We start from the raw sequence: 17,407 nt of genomic DNA, 5'->3' as shown, positions 1-17,407 counted from the left end.
AAATGTCCTAGAAGGGTCATACACTGATCTCAATCGCGATTCCATTACTAAAAAGATTCTTTTTCAGATATAAATCTACAATTCTCAACTAATGATCATGAAATTTTGTTCATATATCGAACTCTGCATGATTCAAACGACAGACTACAACAAAGAAAAAAAATACATACACAAGATTCATTCTCGATAATATCTTATGAATTAGATTTACACAGTGAAGCCAAAAACCTGTGGAAGTAAAAAAAACTTTGGTTATTATTAAAAAAGAATTTGTACATTCCATCGTTCTCTATATAAAATTAATCCTCTCAGCGGCAATGACGAGACATCTCATCTAACTTGATGCTTTTTACTTCGGCAATTACGGGATATCTCGCCTTCTTTAAGCCTTCTTACTTCGGCATTGACAAGCCCAGCAATCTCTGCAAGTCTGTCTTTGTTCACCAACATGTACTCCATATCTCCCCGAACTTGCCAAATCCAGTGGGCGGAGTCAACTTCTTTTCATATTTTGATAACAGAAGAATAGAGAAAAGGTGTTTTTCCTCCCCTTCTGGGAAAGTTGCAGTGTCAGGTCGGGTGAAGTTGGTTTTCTACGGTTTTCCATCGTGCGAGCCGATCTCCTATTTGAAAAAAAAAATCTCCGCAGAGAGCAGGCAGACGTACAACACGATACTGACATAACATGAAAATTCAATCATTTCTATCTTCACTTCAGAATATGGAAGACAGATGGAAGCACGAACACGAAACAAGCTCAACATGGTTCAACATAAATACATTAGGGCCACACATACACTCATAGCACACTTTCCGGTATGTGCGAATTCGTTAGAAATTCCACAGAGGAAAGTGTACGAAGTGCATGTTCGGTTAAGCAGTAGTAGTTTGAATGGCAGCACTATGCATAACAAGCCTTACATAGAAACGAACTTCACTCTAGGTTCGCAACACGTATACGCACATTACAGCATGTACCAATTCGTTAGAGGTTCCGCAGAGGAATGTGAACGAGATGCATGTGGGGTTTATTAGTAGTGAAATAAAAATAATAAGTTCATGCTTTCAGTATAAATAATAGAAAAGAGCGTAATATTTCTCTTCCTTGGTCGTTTTCATTATTTTGAGAGTTGAATGTAGATAGATAGAAGCGCTCACACACAACCCCGGACTGATGCAAATCACCTTACTTCCGTTACCTCAAAAGAGGCAGAGTTGTATTGGGGAAGTTAGCAAAGATTTATAGTGGTGGCTCCCCTTGTTAGCAAGTATCGAATCTCTCTCATCGTTTTCCCTATGAAGAGAGTCGTCAACTCGATGCAACGTACAAACCATTTGACTAAAATGTATAGCTGAACCCAATGACTGTAGAGAGAAAAATTGAACATGCGCCTGTGCCACATAAGGGCCGGGGACCGCAGCTTGGGGTTTCAAAATAAGTGTGTAAAAGACTTGTGGGGCAAGTAAGAAGAAAAAGAAGCTGGCATGTTGAAGTGGGAGAGATTTGAGAATGGTCTAAATATACAATGCATACAAAATATATATCAACAGCGCCTCCACTGTGACGGGAAACGAAGAAACAAAGCCTCCTTCCACTGTGCTTTTGCTTCCCTTTCCTTTTACGGAATATGCAATATACATACACAGAGAAAACACACAGAGCCGCCACTGCGACGGGAATAATCAAACAGAGCCTCCGTTCACAGTGCTGGGCATTCACATTTGAATTACATATATTACTTACATTACAAAAATTTCCCTTTATTTATGCAATAGGGAATGTACATAAACATTACTATGAAAGTAATACATATTGGGAACAAATATTACCATGAGGCCATACAAATATTAGAGTTGAATGTACTATCACCTGCACAAAATTGGGGGGGAGGGGGGGGGGAAATGTTCTTCTTGAAAAATGGTATTGCATTCCACAGAGGTTTTAGGTTTTTATCCCTGCGGCAGTGGTAATGCGGATCAGTGAAATTTTAAAAACAACTTCAACGGGTAATAATGAACTAAATAAGTTTGAGGCAGTTTTAAAAAAATTTTAATTAAATTTAGAAGGCAATTAAAACTTCCTATTTTTTGTATTTTCATTTTCAAATTCGTCACCATATTCTCCATTATAAGAAATGGATGTTAAAAATATTTTATCCATAAGAATGTCATACACTGTGTATATTTGAAATCAAATAGTTATGAAGTGTTTCACATAATTTACTTACTATTATTTTGCTCCTAATGAAGGGAACTACACTTTTGCAATTTTGCCACTTTTATAAATTGACCAAAAAATGTTTTGCGCCTTAGATCGGAGGATGCACAACCGCCGGGACGCGAAAGGTATTCCGATAAAAAGTATCAATACACACAACACGATGAATGTCTAGGCTGACCACATTTCCTTCATAAAAATATGGGAAATCGAGATTCATATGGGATATATCGTCATTTATTTAGAAAAAAAACAATCCAAAAGCAATTAAAGGCGCTAATTTATGTTAAAAAAATTGTCAAAGGCAAATAAAGTTGCTAATTCGAGCTAAAAAACATTGTAAAAGGCAAGTAAAATTGTCTATTTAAGATTTAAAAAAATTGTAAAAGGCAAGTTAGGTTGCCAATTCGAGCTAAAAAGTTATTAAAGGCAAGTGAAATTATCAATTATACGGCAAAAAAATTCTAAAAGGCACGTAAAGGTGTCAATTCTAGTGAAGAAAGTTAAAGGGATGTAAGGTTGTCAATTCCAGCACAAAATATTGAAAAAAGGCAATTAAATGTGCCAATTTCAGCTAAAGAAATTATCAAAGGCAAATAAAGTTGTTAATTACAGCAAAACAAATTCAAAGGCAAGTTAGGTTGCCAATTACAGCCAAAAAAAATTAAAACGGCAACTAAAGATGCCAAAAAAAAAAAAAAAACACAGCCAAGCAAAAATTTTAAACTCAAGTACAGGCCAAAAAAACTTCAAAGATTGTTTGAAAAAAATTGTCAAAAGCATTAATTCACAAGCCATGAACATAATCTTAATTCTTAATTTAAAAAGTTAGAGTAAATCTCTTTGAAAAAAAAGGGAAGAAACGGGACATTTTTCTTTTATGAAAAGGTTGGAATGACCAAAATTAAGAGAGAATGTCCCTTAAAATACAGGTCTAATGGTGGCCCTATATATATATTACTGCCAAAGCCCGAAGTTGGCTACTTCGCGAAGTGATCAGTGCAGTCAGCAGCCAATGTCCGAAATTGGGGTTTCGCCGGGCTTTAGTCGTCCCCCATATGTACTTCCCTATATCGATGCATATGATCACTGCTTCCTACATACAGGAGTATATAAGAGGTAGTGATATGATTCGCGGTCATCGCCCCGCCGCTGTGTTGGTGGAGTGGTCATACTGACGGACTCGCATCGCGAGGATCCGGGTTCGAACCCCACCGTCGGTGGTCGGCTGAAATTGGTTTCCTTTGGTTTCCAACTTCGAGGCGCAAATGCGAGCCGATCTCCCCGTTAAAAAGTCTCGCCACAGAGAGCAACAGGCGTACAACGATTAATTATTCAATCATTACACATCACTCATAGTTAGAAAAACTGGTGGCAGATGGCAGCCCTACACATAATAAGCATTACACAGAAACAAACTTCACGTCAGGTTTCACTTCACGTACACGCACATTCCCGCATGTACCAATTCGTTAGAGGTTCCGCAGAGTAATATGGACGAGGTAAATGTGTGGTTAGTAGTAGTAGTAGGGGTCATCGCCCCGTTGACGTATTTGTTTGTGATAATTATGCCCATTTGTTATTAGAAAACCCTAACTCTCTAACCCTACTCTAGAAAACCCTAACTTCTAACCCTACTCTAGCAAACCCTAACTCTCTAACCCTACTCTAGAAAACCCCTAATTCTCCCTAACCCTACTCTAGAAAACCCTAACTCTCTAACCCTACTCTAGAAAACCCTAACTCCCTAACCCTATTCTAGAAAACCCCTAACTCTCTAACCCTACTCTAGAAAACCATAACAATGAAAGGAATCTGAATATCGATATCTTAGTGATGCATATATAGGGATCGACATATAGGAACCGGCGAAAGTCCAAATTTCGGACATTGGTCGGTTCAAATGGGCTGGCCGCTTCGCGAAGTGACAAACTTTGGGCTTTTGCAGTAACATATACAAGTTTCTGGCCCACGAGAGGGCAGAAATACCGAATATCTTGCCCACGGACTGTAAAAAGGTTGTGCACCCTCTGCGTTAGAAAGTCAATTTACATAGGTTTCACTGTAAATGTGAGCATAATGAAATACAAATTTATGGTCAGCGTGATAAAGTTCGAACTCAGTTATTCAATCGAATGAAAAACACTTACTGTTTAAAAATTAAAGATCTAACTATTATCTAGCTCTTAACCATAATAACTGTTAGATACAAGTAAAAGATGTTTTATTCTCTCATAGCAGGTTTGTTCAAAAGTTTCAAATTAAAAAAAAATCAAATGTTATTATTGTAATCACGTGTTATCATTAGTAAACATTTACGTGTAACTTCAAATATCGAAGCAATTTACTCAACTACTAAAATTAGTTCGAGAGGATAATTATCGGCATTACAGGATAAAGAGATTATTCATGGGATTGCTATCACAGCATCTAGTTATTATCCGTCATTATCGCAAACAACAACCGTGCAATTAACGTTGCGGCACATTTCAAAAAAGGCTGCGCGTTTTCAGAGTATTTAATATGTTTAAAATTCTTTAATAAAGGTGGTCGGAGCTTTTTGAAACTGTTTTCAAGCAAGAATTTTCGGGAGATTATGTTCTGAGCTTATAGAACTGTATGAGGGCTCGTTGAGCACCTATTATATGGTTGTACGAGTATTCCGCAGAAGATAATCGCACAACAATCGAACAAGGGTTTTGATAATCGGAATGAAAACGATCTATTAATATTTACGAATTAATATGACCGATTGTTAATTATATCCGAAAGAAACCCAGAAGTCAATATGATGACCCCCTACTTTCCGTTTGGTTGAGCGGTGCGTATTAAATACGGATAACATTGTTACGGTAAAAATGTGATAAATCGATTAATATGCGTAATAACCTGTTACTATGCATACTTACCAATCGTTTTGGTAAATTTTATTAATTTATTGTCACTGTTATACCGACGAATATGCGTACTACTACACTGGTGAAAAAAATTAAGAAAGTTTGCATATTTTATCGAATTTCATGAAAAGAACTGAACTGAATGTAAAACCACTGCTTCTAGACAAAACAGCAAATTGTGTACGTCAAATACGCAAGCGTACACGTGTGTGTAGGCGGAGCCAGTAGAGAAACAGGCTTTATAAGCGCGCGTAAGTTAAGACGCATTTCGTTCGCTAGCACACCTCGGCGAATTTCTTGGTGTTATTTTGCAGCAATCGGTTAATTTCAAATTGTAACAGTAAAAATGAGTAACCACCAACGTTTAGATGATGGAATGAGGCGGCGAATTGTGGGGAGGCTAGAAGCAGGCTAATCTCAAGGAACCCGTGTATCAAGGGTGACTGTTTCCAAAAGACTAGGAAAAGACTAGGGTGACTGTTTCCAAAAGAGAGAGGGTTGTTTGCAAGAAGACCTGCTGTTTGCGTCCCGCTCACTTCTACGGACAGGAGAAGCCGTTTATCATGGTGCAGAGAGCATAGAGATTGGAGTATGGATCAATGGGCGACCGTTCTCTTCACTGATGAGTCCCGGTTCAGCGTAAGCACCGATTCTCCCCGTACATTCATATGGAGAGAACCAGGGACCCGCTACCTACCCTCCAATGTCCGCGAAATCGACCATTATGGCGGAGGAGGTTTGATGGTCTGGGCAGGCATCATGTTGGATGGCCGCACACCTCTCCATGTCTTTGAAAGAGACACTGTGACTGGTGTGAGGTATAGGGATGAGGTCTTGGAGCCCTATGTTCGCCTTTTCAGGGGTGCAGTTGGCCCTGAGTTCAGTTTAATGTACGATAACGCGAGGCCACATAGAGCTCTTCTGCTCGACGATTTTCTAGAGAGTGAGGCTATTCGCCGGATGGATTGGCCAGCCAGATCTCCAGACCGTAACCCTATAGAGCATGTCTGGGACGCTCTGGGGAGGGCAATTGCAACTCGCAACCCCCCTCCGGGAACCATCCAGGGAATGAAAACAGCGTTGCTGAACGAGTGGGACCAATTGCCACAGGAAATTATAAACTGTCTTATTTCAAGTATGAAATTACGCTGCGAGACCTGTATATACCCCCCTGTATGTACCCCCTATTAACCCATTTTTTTGTTTATTCTGCAACCGCTGATTTATACCTTCTGACTCCAACGAGTGTTACGAACGATCATGCGAGTGTATTACACACAATTATTGAATGGTTATTTGTTTTGTATTGTATCAATGTATGTATATATCAAATTTCATTAAAATCGGTACAGTACGATAATCGACAGTAGAGATAATCGACCAAGTCTGCAAATTCTCTTAATTACTTACACCAGTGTACTAAACCAGACATGCACCTCGTCCATATTCCTCTGCGGAACTTCTAACGAATTGGAACATGTTGGAATGTGCATGTCCGTGTTGTGAATCTAACGTAAGGTTTCTGTGTAATGCTTGTTATGTATAGTGCTGACGTCTGCAATCAATTTTTTTTAACTATGAGTTTTTTTCTCAACTCGTAGTGAGTGAAGGGTAATGAATGAATAAATGTACCATTGTAGGCCTGTTGCTGCTCTCTGCGGCGAAACTTTTTAAAGTGGAGATCGGCTCGCATTCACGTCTTGAAGTTGGGAACCGCAGAAAACCAACTTCAGCCGACCACCACAGCGGTGACAGTGGGATTTGAACCCGGATCCTCGCAATGCGAGTCCGTCACTATGACCACTCGACCACCACAGAGACCGAATATGCATACTACCTAACCGTCGTTGGTAAATCCGATAAATACTTGAAATTTATCGCCTTTATCTGTGATTACGCATAGTCCCCTTGTGTAGTTGGTGAATTTGATAAATGTTAAAAAAATTCCAAATGAGTCTAGTATGTGTGATGAACATTGTCGGGCCCTGATACAATAATAACAAATTTTTATCGTACCTCGATATAAAGATGCAATACATTTATCAAAATTTTCATGCATAGTATATCTTATAATACGATCCCGCATGTTTTTCAATGAAGTGACACTTGGGTATGCATAATCGTCGGTAAAAGCTATAAATTTTTAGCACTTACTAAATTTAGCAACGACTCTTGGGTACTATGCATAATCACCGGTAAAAATGCTTAATTTGAGAAAATTCACCAAATTTACCAGCGATGATTGTGTACTATGTATAATCGCCGATAAAAATGATTAATTTGGGGAAATTTAACAAATTTACCAACAATGCTTGTTTACTATGCGCCGGTAAAAGTGGTAAATGTAGGGAAATTTATCAGCCAAAATACTCAGCGATTATGCACAATAACAGGATTTATATTATTTACCGTAGCAGCCCCATTTTTACCCAAACACAACTGGTTTCAAAATGTGCGATCACGACGTCTTTTGACGTCATGTTGTTGTATAAAATTGGATTCTCCCCCCCCCCCCTTTGAGCTAAAATCCTGCATTTTTCTTATGCAGGCGTTGTGAGGAATTAGAATGCAACTATCTAATGTAGTGTTTCTTGACTGTGGGTGCGGCAAAGTATTTTAGGGGTACGAGATGGGGAAAAAAATTGCAACACGATCACTGATTTTTCAGAAAAATTTAAATGATGAGAGTAATTGAGAATCGAATTTTTGAATTCCTTGAAAAAATATCAATCATACAGACATTTTTACACCTCAAGTTTACGCTTTCCCTTGCAGAAATGTGTCATGCAAATTTCACGTTGCTATAGTCAAGTTTTCACCCAAACTATTTTGCGGGTTGCGTATACATATCATATTGTGGTGAGCATAACTTTGAAAAAACGTGAAAAAGTTAATCAAGTTCTAAAACAAGAGATATATGTAAAATCAAGGAAACATATTTTCTGGGTATTATACCGAGATGAACTCGGAAAGAAAACTCATCTTGTCATGGTCTCTGCCGGTACTACTTCACCAACTCTGGCCATATCGCTATATTGCAATTTACTGCCATTAAAGAGATGGGTTGGAAATGAAGGTGCTGTCTATCGGTGGTGGCCTCAAGTTCGCTAGGGAAAATATCTTCTCTATATCCTCCTTCGGGTTCGAACCCAAAACCGTGACGGCAACCTCCACGGTAAGACGAGCATCTTATCACCACACCAATCGGGCATCACTCTCTGCCGGTACTGGAAACCGGGCCCTCTATGCTGCCATCTACACCACTGGGGACACGAATCTACCTTTCGGGCATGCTTGCCCGGTTTACAAGAGGGACTAGGTTCCAGTCCCATGGAGACCAGATGACTTTTTTTTGCGAGTTCATCTCGGCATAATATCCATAAAATATCAGTTTTCTTGATATCTTGGACTGAGATAAAGCCGTCCATATATAATGTTGTTGTTCCGGCTGGAATCAATAAATGAAAAAGAGTAATTCATTAAATCTTTCTCTCTCGAATTTCAAAAATTTCTGAAAGTGTTAATAGTTTTTAGCTCAGTTTTTGAATTAATTGTAAGAGTCAGAAGTAGACCCTTTCAGATCTGAATTAAATTCACCGGCAGAAGAAAGTTTTTCTATACCACAAATATATTTACAGTGAAACTCCCCTTAACAGACACCCCTCAGATGCGGTCATCCCTCTTTTACGGACAAATAATAATTTCCCCGTATATAATAAAACTATATTTTTCAAATCCCTGATTAACGGTCACCCCTGTTTTACGGGTGATTTTTTTTTTGTCCCACCGGTGTCCGCAAAAGACATGCTTTACTGTATATACAGCCTATATAAACTCTATGCAAAAAAAAAAAATTATGGAAATTAAATTTTTAAAGAAATTAAAGCTTTGTCCATTGAAATGGACATTGTTTTCTCAACGGTCACAAAACTGTAATCCGAAATGTTAGATTCAAAAATAGTAGCGTCGGAATGCAGTTTACTCTTGGTCCCCACATGTAAGGGCTCTATCAACACGCGGGCTCAGTGGAACATGACCTGGGAGCCTCTTGGTGCCTGAGGAGCCTCTTATAATCTTTCATAGCAATTTACGTAAATAACGACTGTGTAAGGTAGATGAAAGAACAAGTGTTTCAACAATTAGTTTTTTAAATATGTTAATTAATAAAATTCAGTTCGTTTTTTCGCCCCTGAAAAAGTGTTTATTGTACAGTTGAACTCGGTTATAACGAACACAGATATTACGAATTTTTACTTATAACGATGTTTTTCCATGTCCCGAGAATTTCGAAGTGCTTATCTGTGTTATTTTAATTGCTTATAACGAGCACCGACTTCAGCAAAGTACGTGTATAACATTTCCCAACCGTCTTTGAAGCACAAATTTTCCCGAATTTTTTTGTAATTTTATCTAAATCTCCTTATCGGTAGATTTACCTTTCTACAATGCGTAGCTCTGATAGAATCCTCCTTCTTTTTTTCTTAAAAAGCATTCTATTGGAGCATTTTTGAATCCTCTTCTGTTCACAGGAATACTGTTCAATCCTCTTTGTTACCTTTTTGTTTTTATTTTTATGGCAAGTCCTATTTTACCAGCAGAAAACCTTATCTAACAATACCTTTCGCGCACTCGTGCACTAGGTAGCTAGATTCGGGCGTTGGTTGTGGTGGTGTTGTGTGCGAGTTAATTTTTTAAAATGTCTAAGCGCAAAACGATATCTATTGCTTCAAAAATTGAAGCCATCCGTATGTTGAGAGCGTAAAATGGAAGAAAAGTAAGATTTAAAAGAAATTCGGCGTTCCTCCAAGTTCGCTATCTACAATTTTGAAGACGAAAGAGGAATTGAAAAGACAGTTTCAGATGGTGAGCTGAACATCTCTAAGAAGAGATTCAGAGAAGGAGCAACGGAAAATTGTTCCAGTGACCGGTCCCTTGCTGAAAGAAAAGACGTTACGTTGTGCATGCTTATCAGGCAAAAATTATTTTAACGCAAATAATGGATGGTTACGAAGACTTAAAGATCGCCATGGTATCGCATGTAAATCAATTTCCGGCGGAAGTGCTTCGGTTAACCATAAAACTTTCGAAAAAACCAGTAAAGGACTTATTTCCTGTTAAAAACATGCGGATGTGTATAAAGCAGATGAGATTGGAGTATTTTATCAGTTGCTCCCTCAGAAAACTAAGATTTCCAAGGGAGAAGAATGCAGCAGTGGTATAAATTCCAAACTTTGTCTTTCTGTTACGGTATATACCAGTGATTCCCAACGTGGACGTTAACGCTCCCTGGGAGCGATGAAATGTTCCAGGGAGGGGGGGCGGTAGAAGCTATGAGTATAACATAGGATTCTGTAGGTCAGATTATGTTGGGGGGGGGGCGATGGGAGAAAAAAACTTCTGAAGAAGGGGCTATGGAACAAAAAAGATTGGGAATCTATGGTATATACTATATACCATAGTTTCCCAAACTTTTTGTTCCATCGCTCCCCTTCTTCAGACATTTCATAGAATCCTATGTTATATCCGTAGCTTTTGCCGCCCCCAGGAACGTTCCATCGCCCTCCAGGGGGCGGTAACGCCCACGTTAGGAATCACTGGTAGCAGTCGAGTGGTTAAGGAGCTACCTTCTGACTGTGCAGGTCTGGGTTCGAATCCCGGTGCAGGAATGGATGTTTACTAACAAATTCCCTGGACAGATCGCAAAGATCGCTTGAGAATACGTAATGATCACGTTATAAAAAAAAAGACAATTCTCGTTATAGGAAAATCGAAAAATCCAAGATATTTTAAAGGGGGGGGGGATTCCTGTTTCATATACAGCAAACAAAAAAACTGTGGATAACTTCTGAGATTTTATCTGAATGGCTGAGGGAATTCGATGAGATGAGCCTCAAGAAGCGAAAGTTTTTGCTTCTAATAGGGAACTACGTTTTACACAGCACCAAGGTGATTTTGAAATCGATCACTGTTCATCGCCTGACACAGAATTGCACGAAGTAAGTTACAGACTCTGGATCAAGGCATAACAAAGAACTTTAAAGTAATGTACAGAAGAAGTGTACACCGAAAGGTTTTAATTTTTGTCGAAAAGACAAAGAAGCAATAATTGATGGGCTACAAGTTTGTCTTATGTTAGCTAATGCTTGGAATGATGATTCCGAAGTGACCATCGTTGGAGACGTGCGGGTTTTGAACAAAATATTCACCGGAATGGATTGAAAAACAGTCGAGTGTCCATCGTTCAGTCGTTTACGAGAATGAAGATGATAATGATGAAACTTGGAGTCACCTAACGCAAAAAATAATGATTGCTATTGAATTTTTCTTTTCAGGATTATGTAAATGTTGATGAGGACATACTGGTGGAAACTCAGATGACAGACGCGACATTATCGATGAAATCCAGAATAAAAATGATACGATTTTAAATGACGAAGAAAATGAAGTTTTGATGTTGAAATAACAAATATTCCTAACCGGGTAGCCATTATGGGTTTGGAAAATCATTTCGCTTTTCTGAGGTATAGATATTCCAACATTAGATGAATTGGAAAAGCGTTTAACGTCTACGATCGTGTCAAGAGAAAAGCAAACAATGATCGACACATGTCTTCGTTCATGTTTACTGATGTAGTTTTTTACGTAATATTCTTTAACTTTTTTTTTTTTTACTTTCTTAAATTATTTTATTTTAATCTCCATTTAGTATAGAATTATTAGATTATCGCAAAATTACGTGCCGTTGCATGTAAATTATGTTTATATGCATTATTTTTCAAGCCGATACGAATGTAACGAAGTTGGCGCATAACGAATAGTTTCGATGTTTTTTTGACTTCGTTACAAACGGATTCGACTGTATTCCACTTCTTGTGTAATGCAGTAAAGCATTGGTTTAAAAAAATGTTCCTAACATATGTATAAAAAAATTATGGCTTCCTTTGTGGTGAAATAAATTAACATAAAATTGATTTTCTGTCTGTTTGTGTATTTGTGTGTGTGTGTGTGTGTATATATATATATATATATATATATATATATATGTATTCTATGCAAATCTACAATTTTAGACCAATCGTCGCCAAAGTTTACATATATACAAAACGGAACCCATCATGAACGATAGCCACTTTAAAAGTGCGTCGCAACTGGGCGAATGCCGAAATGATGAAAAACTGTCAGGCAGCAATGGTTTATCGGCCTCAACAATGATATTTCGAATGTTTACTTTGGTTTTCGGGGTTCCCAAACAATGCGTTTCAGACATTTTTTTTCCTTTACAATGGTTTGTAACTTCTTCAATGGTTCTAATATATGGAGAAAACCGGGGCAGCACCAGATGATATAGCTAGTTATGTATAATTCAACAGATTTCAATTGATTTTTTTTTTTTTGGTAAGCTCATGGTGCTGACAAAACTTTAAAAAGTGCAGTAAAGTAAATTAAAGTACCTGGTTAATCAATTCGTTGTATACTAAATACTTTTTTGAATAAAATGTCTTTTTTTTTGTTTCTAATTAATTAGAATTACCTTTCAAAACATTTACTCGATAATTGTTTCATTTTTTTCAAAATATGATAACGAAAGGGTTTTACAAGTTATTAAAAAAGTTGCGTCCATATACATTCTTTATTTTTTGAACCGTCAGTAGTGTAAACATACTTTCATATAGAAAAGCAATCCAAATAACGGGCCTATTTCGGATATGTCATTTAATTCACTACTAAACTAGACATGCACCTCGTCCATATTCCTCTGCGGAGCTTCTAATGAATTGATACATGTTGGAATGTGTGTGCGTATAGGGAACCTTCCGTGAAGTTTGTTTCTGTGTAATGCTTATTATGTGTAGTGCTGGCACCTGCAATCAATTTTTTAAACTATGAGTTTTTTCTCAGATCATAGTGAGTGAAGTGTAATGAATGAATAATTATACCGTTGTAGGCCTGTTGCTCTTTGCGGTGAGACTTTTTAACGAAAAGATCATTTCGTGTACTACTATTCACTAAGGGCCGTATATATATACAAAGATACAAAATTAATTTCTTTATAATGTGCCTGTCTTCTTCTTTGATTCTCAATTAGAAAGTTTCCGCACTGTCTTTGCTGAGCCGAACAAACTGAAATTTTGTTTCTCAGTGCAATACTAGCCAAGATGTTACTCATTTTAAAAGTTAAATTGGAAGTATCAGAATGCAGGAATGTGTTTTAATTAACTGCAAAAGCAAAGGAGCATATATATATATATATATTGAATTTTCACGCTCTATTTTCTCTCAAGTTTTTCCTCTTAATATATGCAGTGTTGTTTTCTCTAATTTTCGGGGATTTTTGAATTCAATCTGTGAAATTTGCTTTAAAAACATGAAACAGTTTTGTTGGTTTCAGTGAATTCAGGGCACGAAATTTTGATTGGAAGTTAGGGTGCTGTGGGGCTCGCGTAAAAATTAAATTTTATATCTCAGTATATATGAGAGAGAGACTAGTAAAATAAATGACATACAGTGAAATCTCGATATAATGATACTCTGCGGTACAAGAAAATAATCGTTGTATGAGGGTTACCGTTATATCGAGAGGTAGCATCATCATCATCATGCGATGTCAAACTTATGCTGTTTTTGGCATCTCTTCTGAATTTACGTTGTTAGTACGACCACAAAATGCATTTAAAAGTATTTATTCGCAGCAAAAACAATTCCAATTGATTGGGTGATTAATAAAATTCAGTTTTGATATTTTTTTTTTCACCCTATAAAGTAGTTTACTGTACATTACTTTCGTGTACTACTCAGAAAATAGCTTTTCGGCATTTTGTATTGAACTTTCAAAGGATATATAGATAGTATAAAATATCGATATTATTAAACAACCTGTGTAGAACAAAGAAAATAGTCGGTGATTAAAAAACCTATTAAATGTGATTCTGTAAAATGAAAGAAATTTAAGATACGTTGTAATAGTTTTTGAATCACCTCAAATTTATCGTTAAATTGGGATTTATCGTAGTAAAGGACATGGTATCGTGAAAAGTTTAACGTTAGATTCTGGGCAATTCCAAACATGGTTTGGAAGCCTTTCACTGTGGATGGATATATCGTTGCAGCAAGGTTTCACTGCATTTGAAGTGATCACGTTATTTGAATACTTTTTCCTAATTAAAATCATGTTTCCATCACAGATGATTCTAAATATAAAGGGTGTATAAGGAGTATAATACAAAATGTATTGCTGGTGAAAATAAGTTATGCGAATTTTTTGATATAAATTAAGTTAGATTGAATAAGAGCCAATTGCTACCGTGAGATATACGAAGTAACGTTTAGCAAAGAAGAAACTTACTCTGTTTCATGTTTAGGCAAGGGTTTCTCAAGGCGTTGCTGCTGTTGTCCAACGGCGCGTTTCTGGCCGGCGCTTGCCTCGTGACTCCGTCAGACCAGATCGTGAAGTCCTCTTTACCGACGACCATACCTTTCTGGACGCACGTTGGCACTTTGGTCAATGGGACGACTTCGACCAAGACACGAGAGCATTTCCCCTGGCGCTGGAGGTCCCTTATTAAATGCAGGTAGCTATTGTTCAATGCGAACCAAAATCCATCTTTCGACGCTACCTGGACTTTCGGTATCCTCTCGCGTCCTTCCTGGAACTTACTCCGGAAAAAATCCGCCATCGTGTTAGGATCCGGTCCTAGGACACCTGTTGTGGTATCCTTCAGGAAATGTATCTCTGACGGGGCCAGGATCATGGTATGCTGCTGCCTGCCTTTTTTTGGTCTGAAGGCACATAAGTTGGTCTTGCCTTTACAGCGCTGAAAGGTACCAAAACCGAAAACCTTTGATAAAGGAATGATGGTGGATGGGTATGATGTTTACTTCAGAGAGAAGAAAGGAAACACTCACACAAACACTGATTTCTGATACTAATAGTATTTTTTTCCTCTCTGATATCACATGTATTTTCTTAAATGGTCAAAATTTTGTTCAGCCGTAAAACACGTGTTGACCAAAAGTGGTGACGAATTCATAATTAAATTATATTTTGAAATAGTTATAATGATAAATTTTGGCATTCACTGAAAATAAATTTCAAGTCTCCGTAGGAATATTTTCAATATTATATAAAAATTTAGCTGCCTTAATTTTTAATACTTTTCTATCTTCGATATCAGGATATATCGACGAAAGTTTTCTCCATTATCACATAAGTCCGTAATAATAATTATAAGCTCTTATCTCCAGTTGAGGACCAACATCAAAGCAAAGAAACCGAGTCAGAGGCATCAGACCGATATCTAAGCCTGACCGTTTCGGTATGCGATGATGCTCAGACTGATCTTGTGTTCCGCGTTCTCACATCACACAAAAATAGGAAAAAAAAAAATTCTCCTGAGAGACAGTCACGTTGGCGAGATTCCATGGCGTGGAAATTAACGTTTGGCTTCTTCGTTTCCTCCTAGAGGAAACTGTATTTTGTGCTTCTAGTATAGTATACCTTACAAACACCCATCTAGTGAGTTGTGGGTGTGTGTGTGTAGAGGGTTATATATAAAACCTTACCACACATCACCTACTTCATGAAAGACGGTGCTGAAAGCGAGAAAGTAGTAGATTTTCCCTGGAATATGATGCTAGAGGAGAGATAGTTGGAGGACACATACTCACAGAGGAATCATGAAATTGATATCATGAGCTCACGCGAGATCGGTACCGCAGACAACTGGGACTGAAGGGGTGATGTTTATCATGCGGTCAAGAGATGTATCTACCGTTAAATATGATCCCGCGTGAGGTTAATATGTGCCAAGAACTTTTGCGGGCTATGGAAATATTTCATGACAAGATCTTAGAAGGGAACGCTGATTTTAATCCTTTCGCCGGCGGTGAATTTATCGAACTCACGCACGGCTCCATAAATTTAATCACAATGTGTATTCAGGATATACACTACTAGCTGTTACCCGCGGCTTCGCTCGCGTGGATTTCGTAATCTGAAAATTCTTAAAGTATAAAAACTCACCAAAAAATTTCAGTTCCATTCGTCCCCAGCACTTCTTTGTAAACCCCGTTTGTGGTATTGCCTTATTGTGCTAAGATCGTCCCTCACCAGACGTGGGACCCGGTGCGAAAATAATAGTAATACCAGAGGCATCACAATAATTTCGGGGACCTTTAGCCCAAAATTTACATATTCTGTTGGAGAAGGGAATCGGCATACAAAAATCCGTACAATATTACAAAATACGCCAAAACTCTAAAAAAATAGACACAGTTGAATTAAATTATCAAAAAAAAAAGTTCGAACTGAAGAAAATTTTGAATTGATTGAAAAAAGAATTCCAAAAACACCAAATAAAATTATGACATAATGAAAGAAATTGTCTGAGAACAAATGAAAATTCAGAATAGATGAATCGAAAATAGTAGTAATAATTGACAGGGATAATTCCAGCAACCATAAAAATTCAGAATAAACGAAAGAAACACTTAAAACTTTTAAAACTGATGAAAATTCAGAATAAATGAGAGAAACGAATGTAGAATTGATGAAAGTTCAGAATTTATTGAAAAAAAAAGCAATTCTTGGTGGGAATTCTCAGAATTTGTAAAAAAAATAATCCCAGAATTTTATTTCTTTCTTGATGAAGATGCAGAATTCCATCCAGAATTGATGAAAATTCAGAATTCTAGATTGGATGAAACAGTTTTCCCTCGAATCGTTACTATCTAAAAAAAGTAACAGCTAATTACTTTATTACAACATAATGGTCGCTCGTGATATCTCTTTTTCCCTCGTGTATCTACCAAGTTTTAAGTCAATAGAAATGATTAAGAAAAATCAAATGTTGTTTCTCCATATAAACTTTGAACCCCCACCCTTTTATAGCCCTTTTAGAGGTTGAATTTAAAAAAAATATTTTCTTCGTGCATCTTTACATTATAACTCGACCAAAATTCATAGCTATAACTCCAGTAGTTCTAGTTCTTTTCCTTATTTTTTAGCCCGAATGGCGCAGTGGTAAGATGTTCGTCTTCCTCTATTAAAGTTGCTATCAAGGTGTGTGGTTTCGAATTCAGTCGATAGAACATCAGAAAAAGTTTTTTACCTATCGAGCCTGGGTGACCACCGATAGATGGCGCCTTCATTTCCCGCTGAACTCCACTAGTTGGAAATTGCCATATGGCGATATATGACTCGAGTTGATGTGCGGTAAAGTAATAGTAGTTTTAGTTCGGCAATGTGCGGAATTAGTCAGTCAGGGAAAAAAGAGGAAAAGATAGAAAAAGCCGA

At 37.5% G+C, this 17,407-nt stretch overlaps 1 protein-coding gene across 2 annotated transcripts in view; it reads right to left on the bottom strand.

Moving 5' to 3' along the window:
- Positions 1 to 15,456, bottom strand: part of LOC149077068 (uncharacterized) — a 98,068-nt gene extending 82,612 nt beyond the window's left edge. For both annotated transcript variants that reach the window (XM_089244801.1, XM_089244802.1), the window contains exon 1: positions 14,459 to 15,456. In XM_089244801.1, coding sequence (XP_089100927.1) covers positions 14,459 to 14,864 — 406 coding nt within the window. In that variant the 5' untranslated portion in view covers positions 14,865 to 15,456. The remainder of the gene's footprint in view (positions 1 to 14,458) is intronic.
- Positions 15,457 to 17,407: the final 1,951 nt, after the last annotated feature.

The sequence above is a fragment of the Pholcus phalangioides genome, unplaced genomic scaffold (genome assembly GCF_987345545.1).
Source record: "Pholcus phalangioides strain wild (caught in Gottingen) unplaced genomic scaffold, Ppha-v1.0 ptg000015l_1, whole genome shotgun sequence".
NCBI lineage: Eukaryota > Metazoa > Arthropoda > Arachnida > Araneae > Pholcidae > Pholcus > Pholcus phalangioides.
Note: the sequence above shows the minus strand (reverse complement) of the source record. Positions and strands in the feature narration are given on the sequence as shown.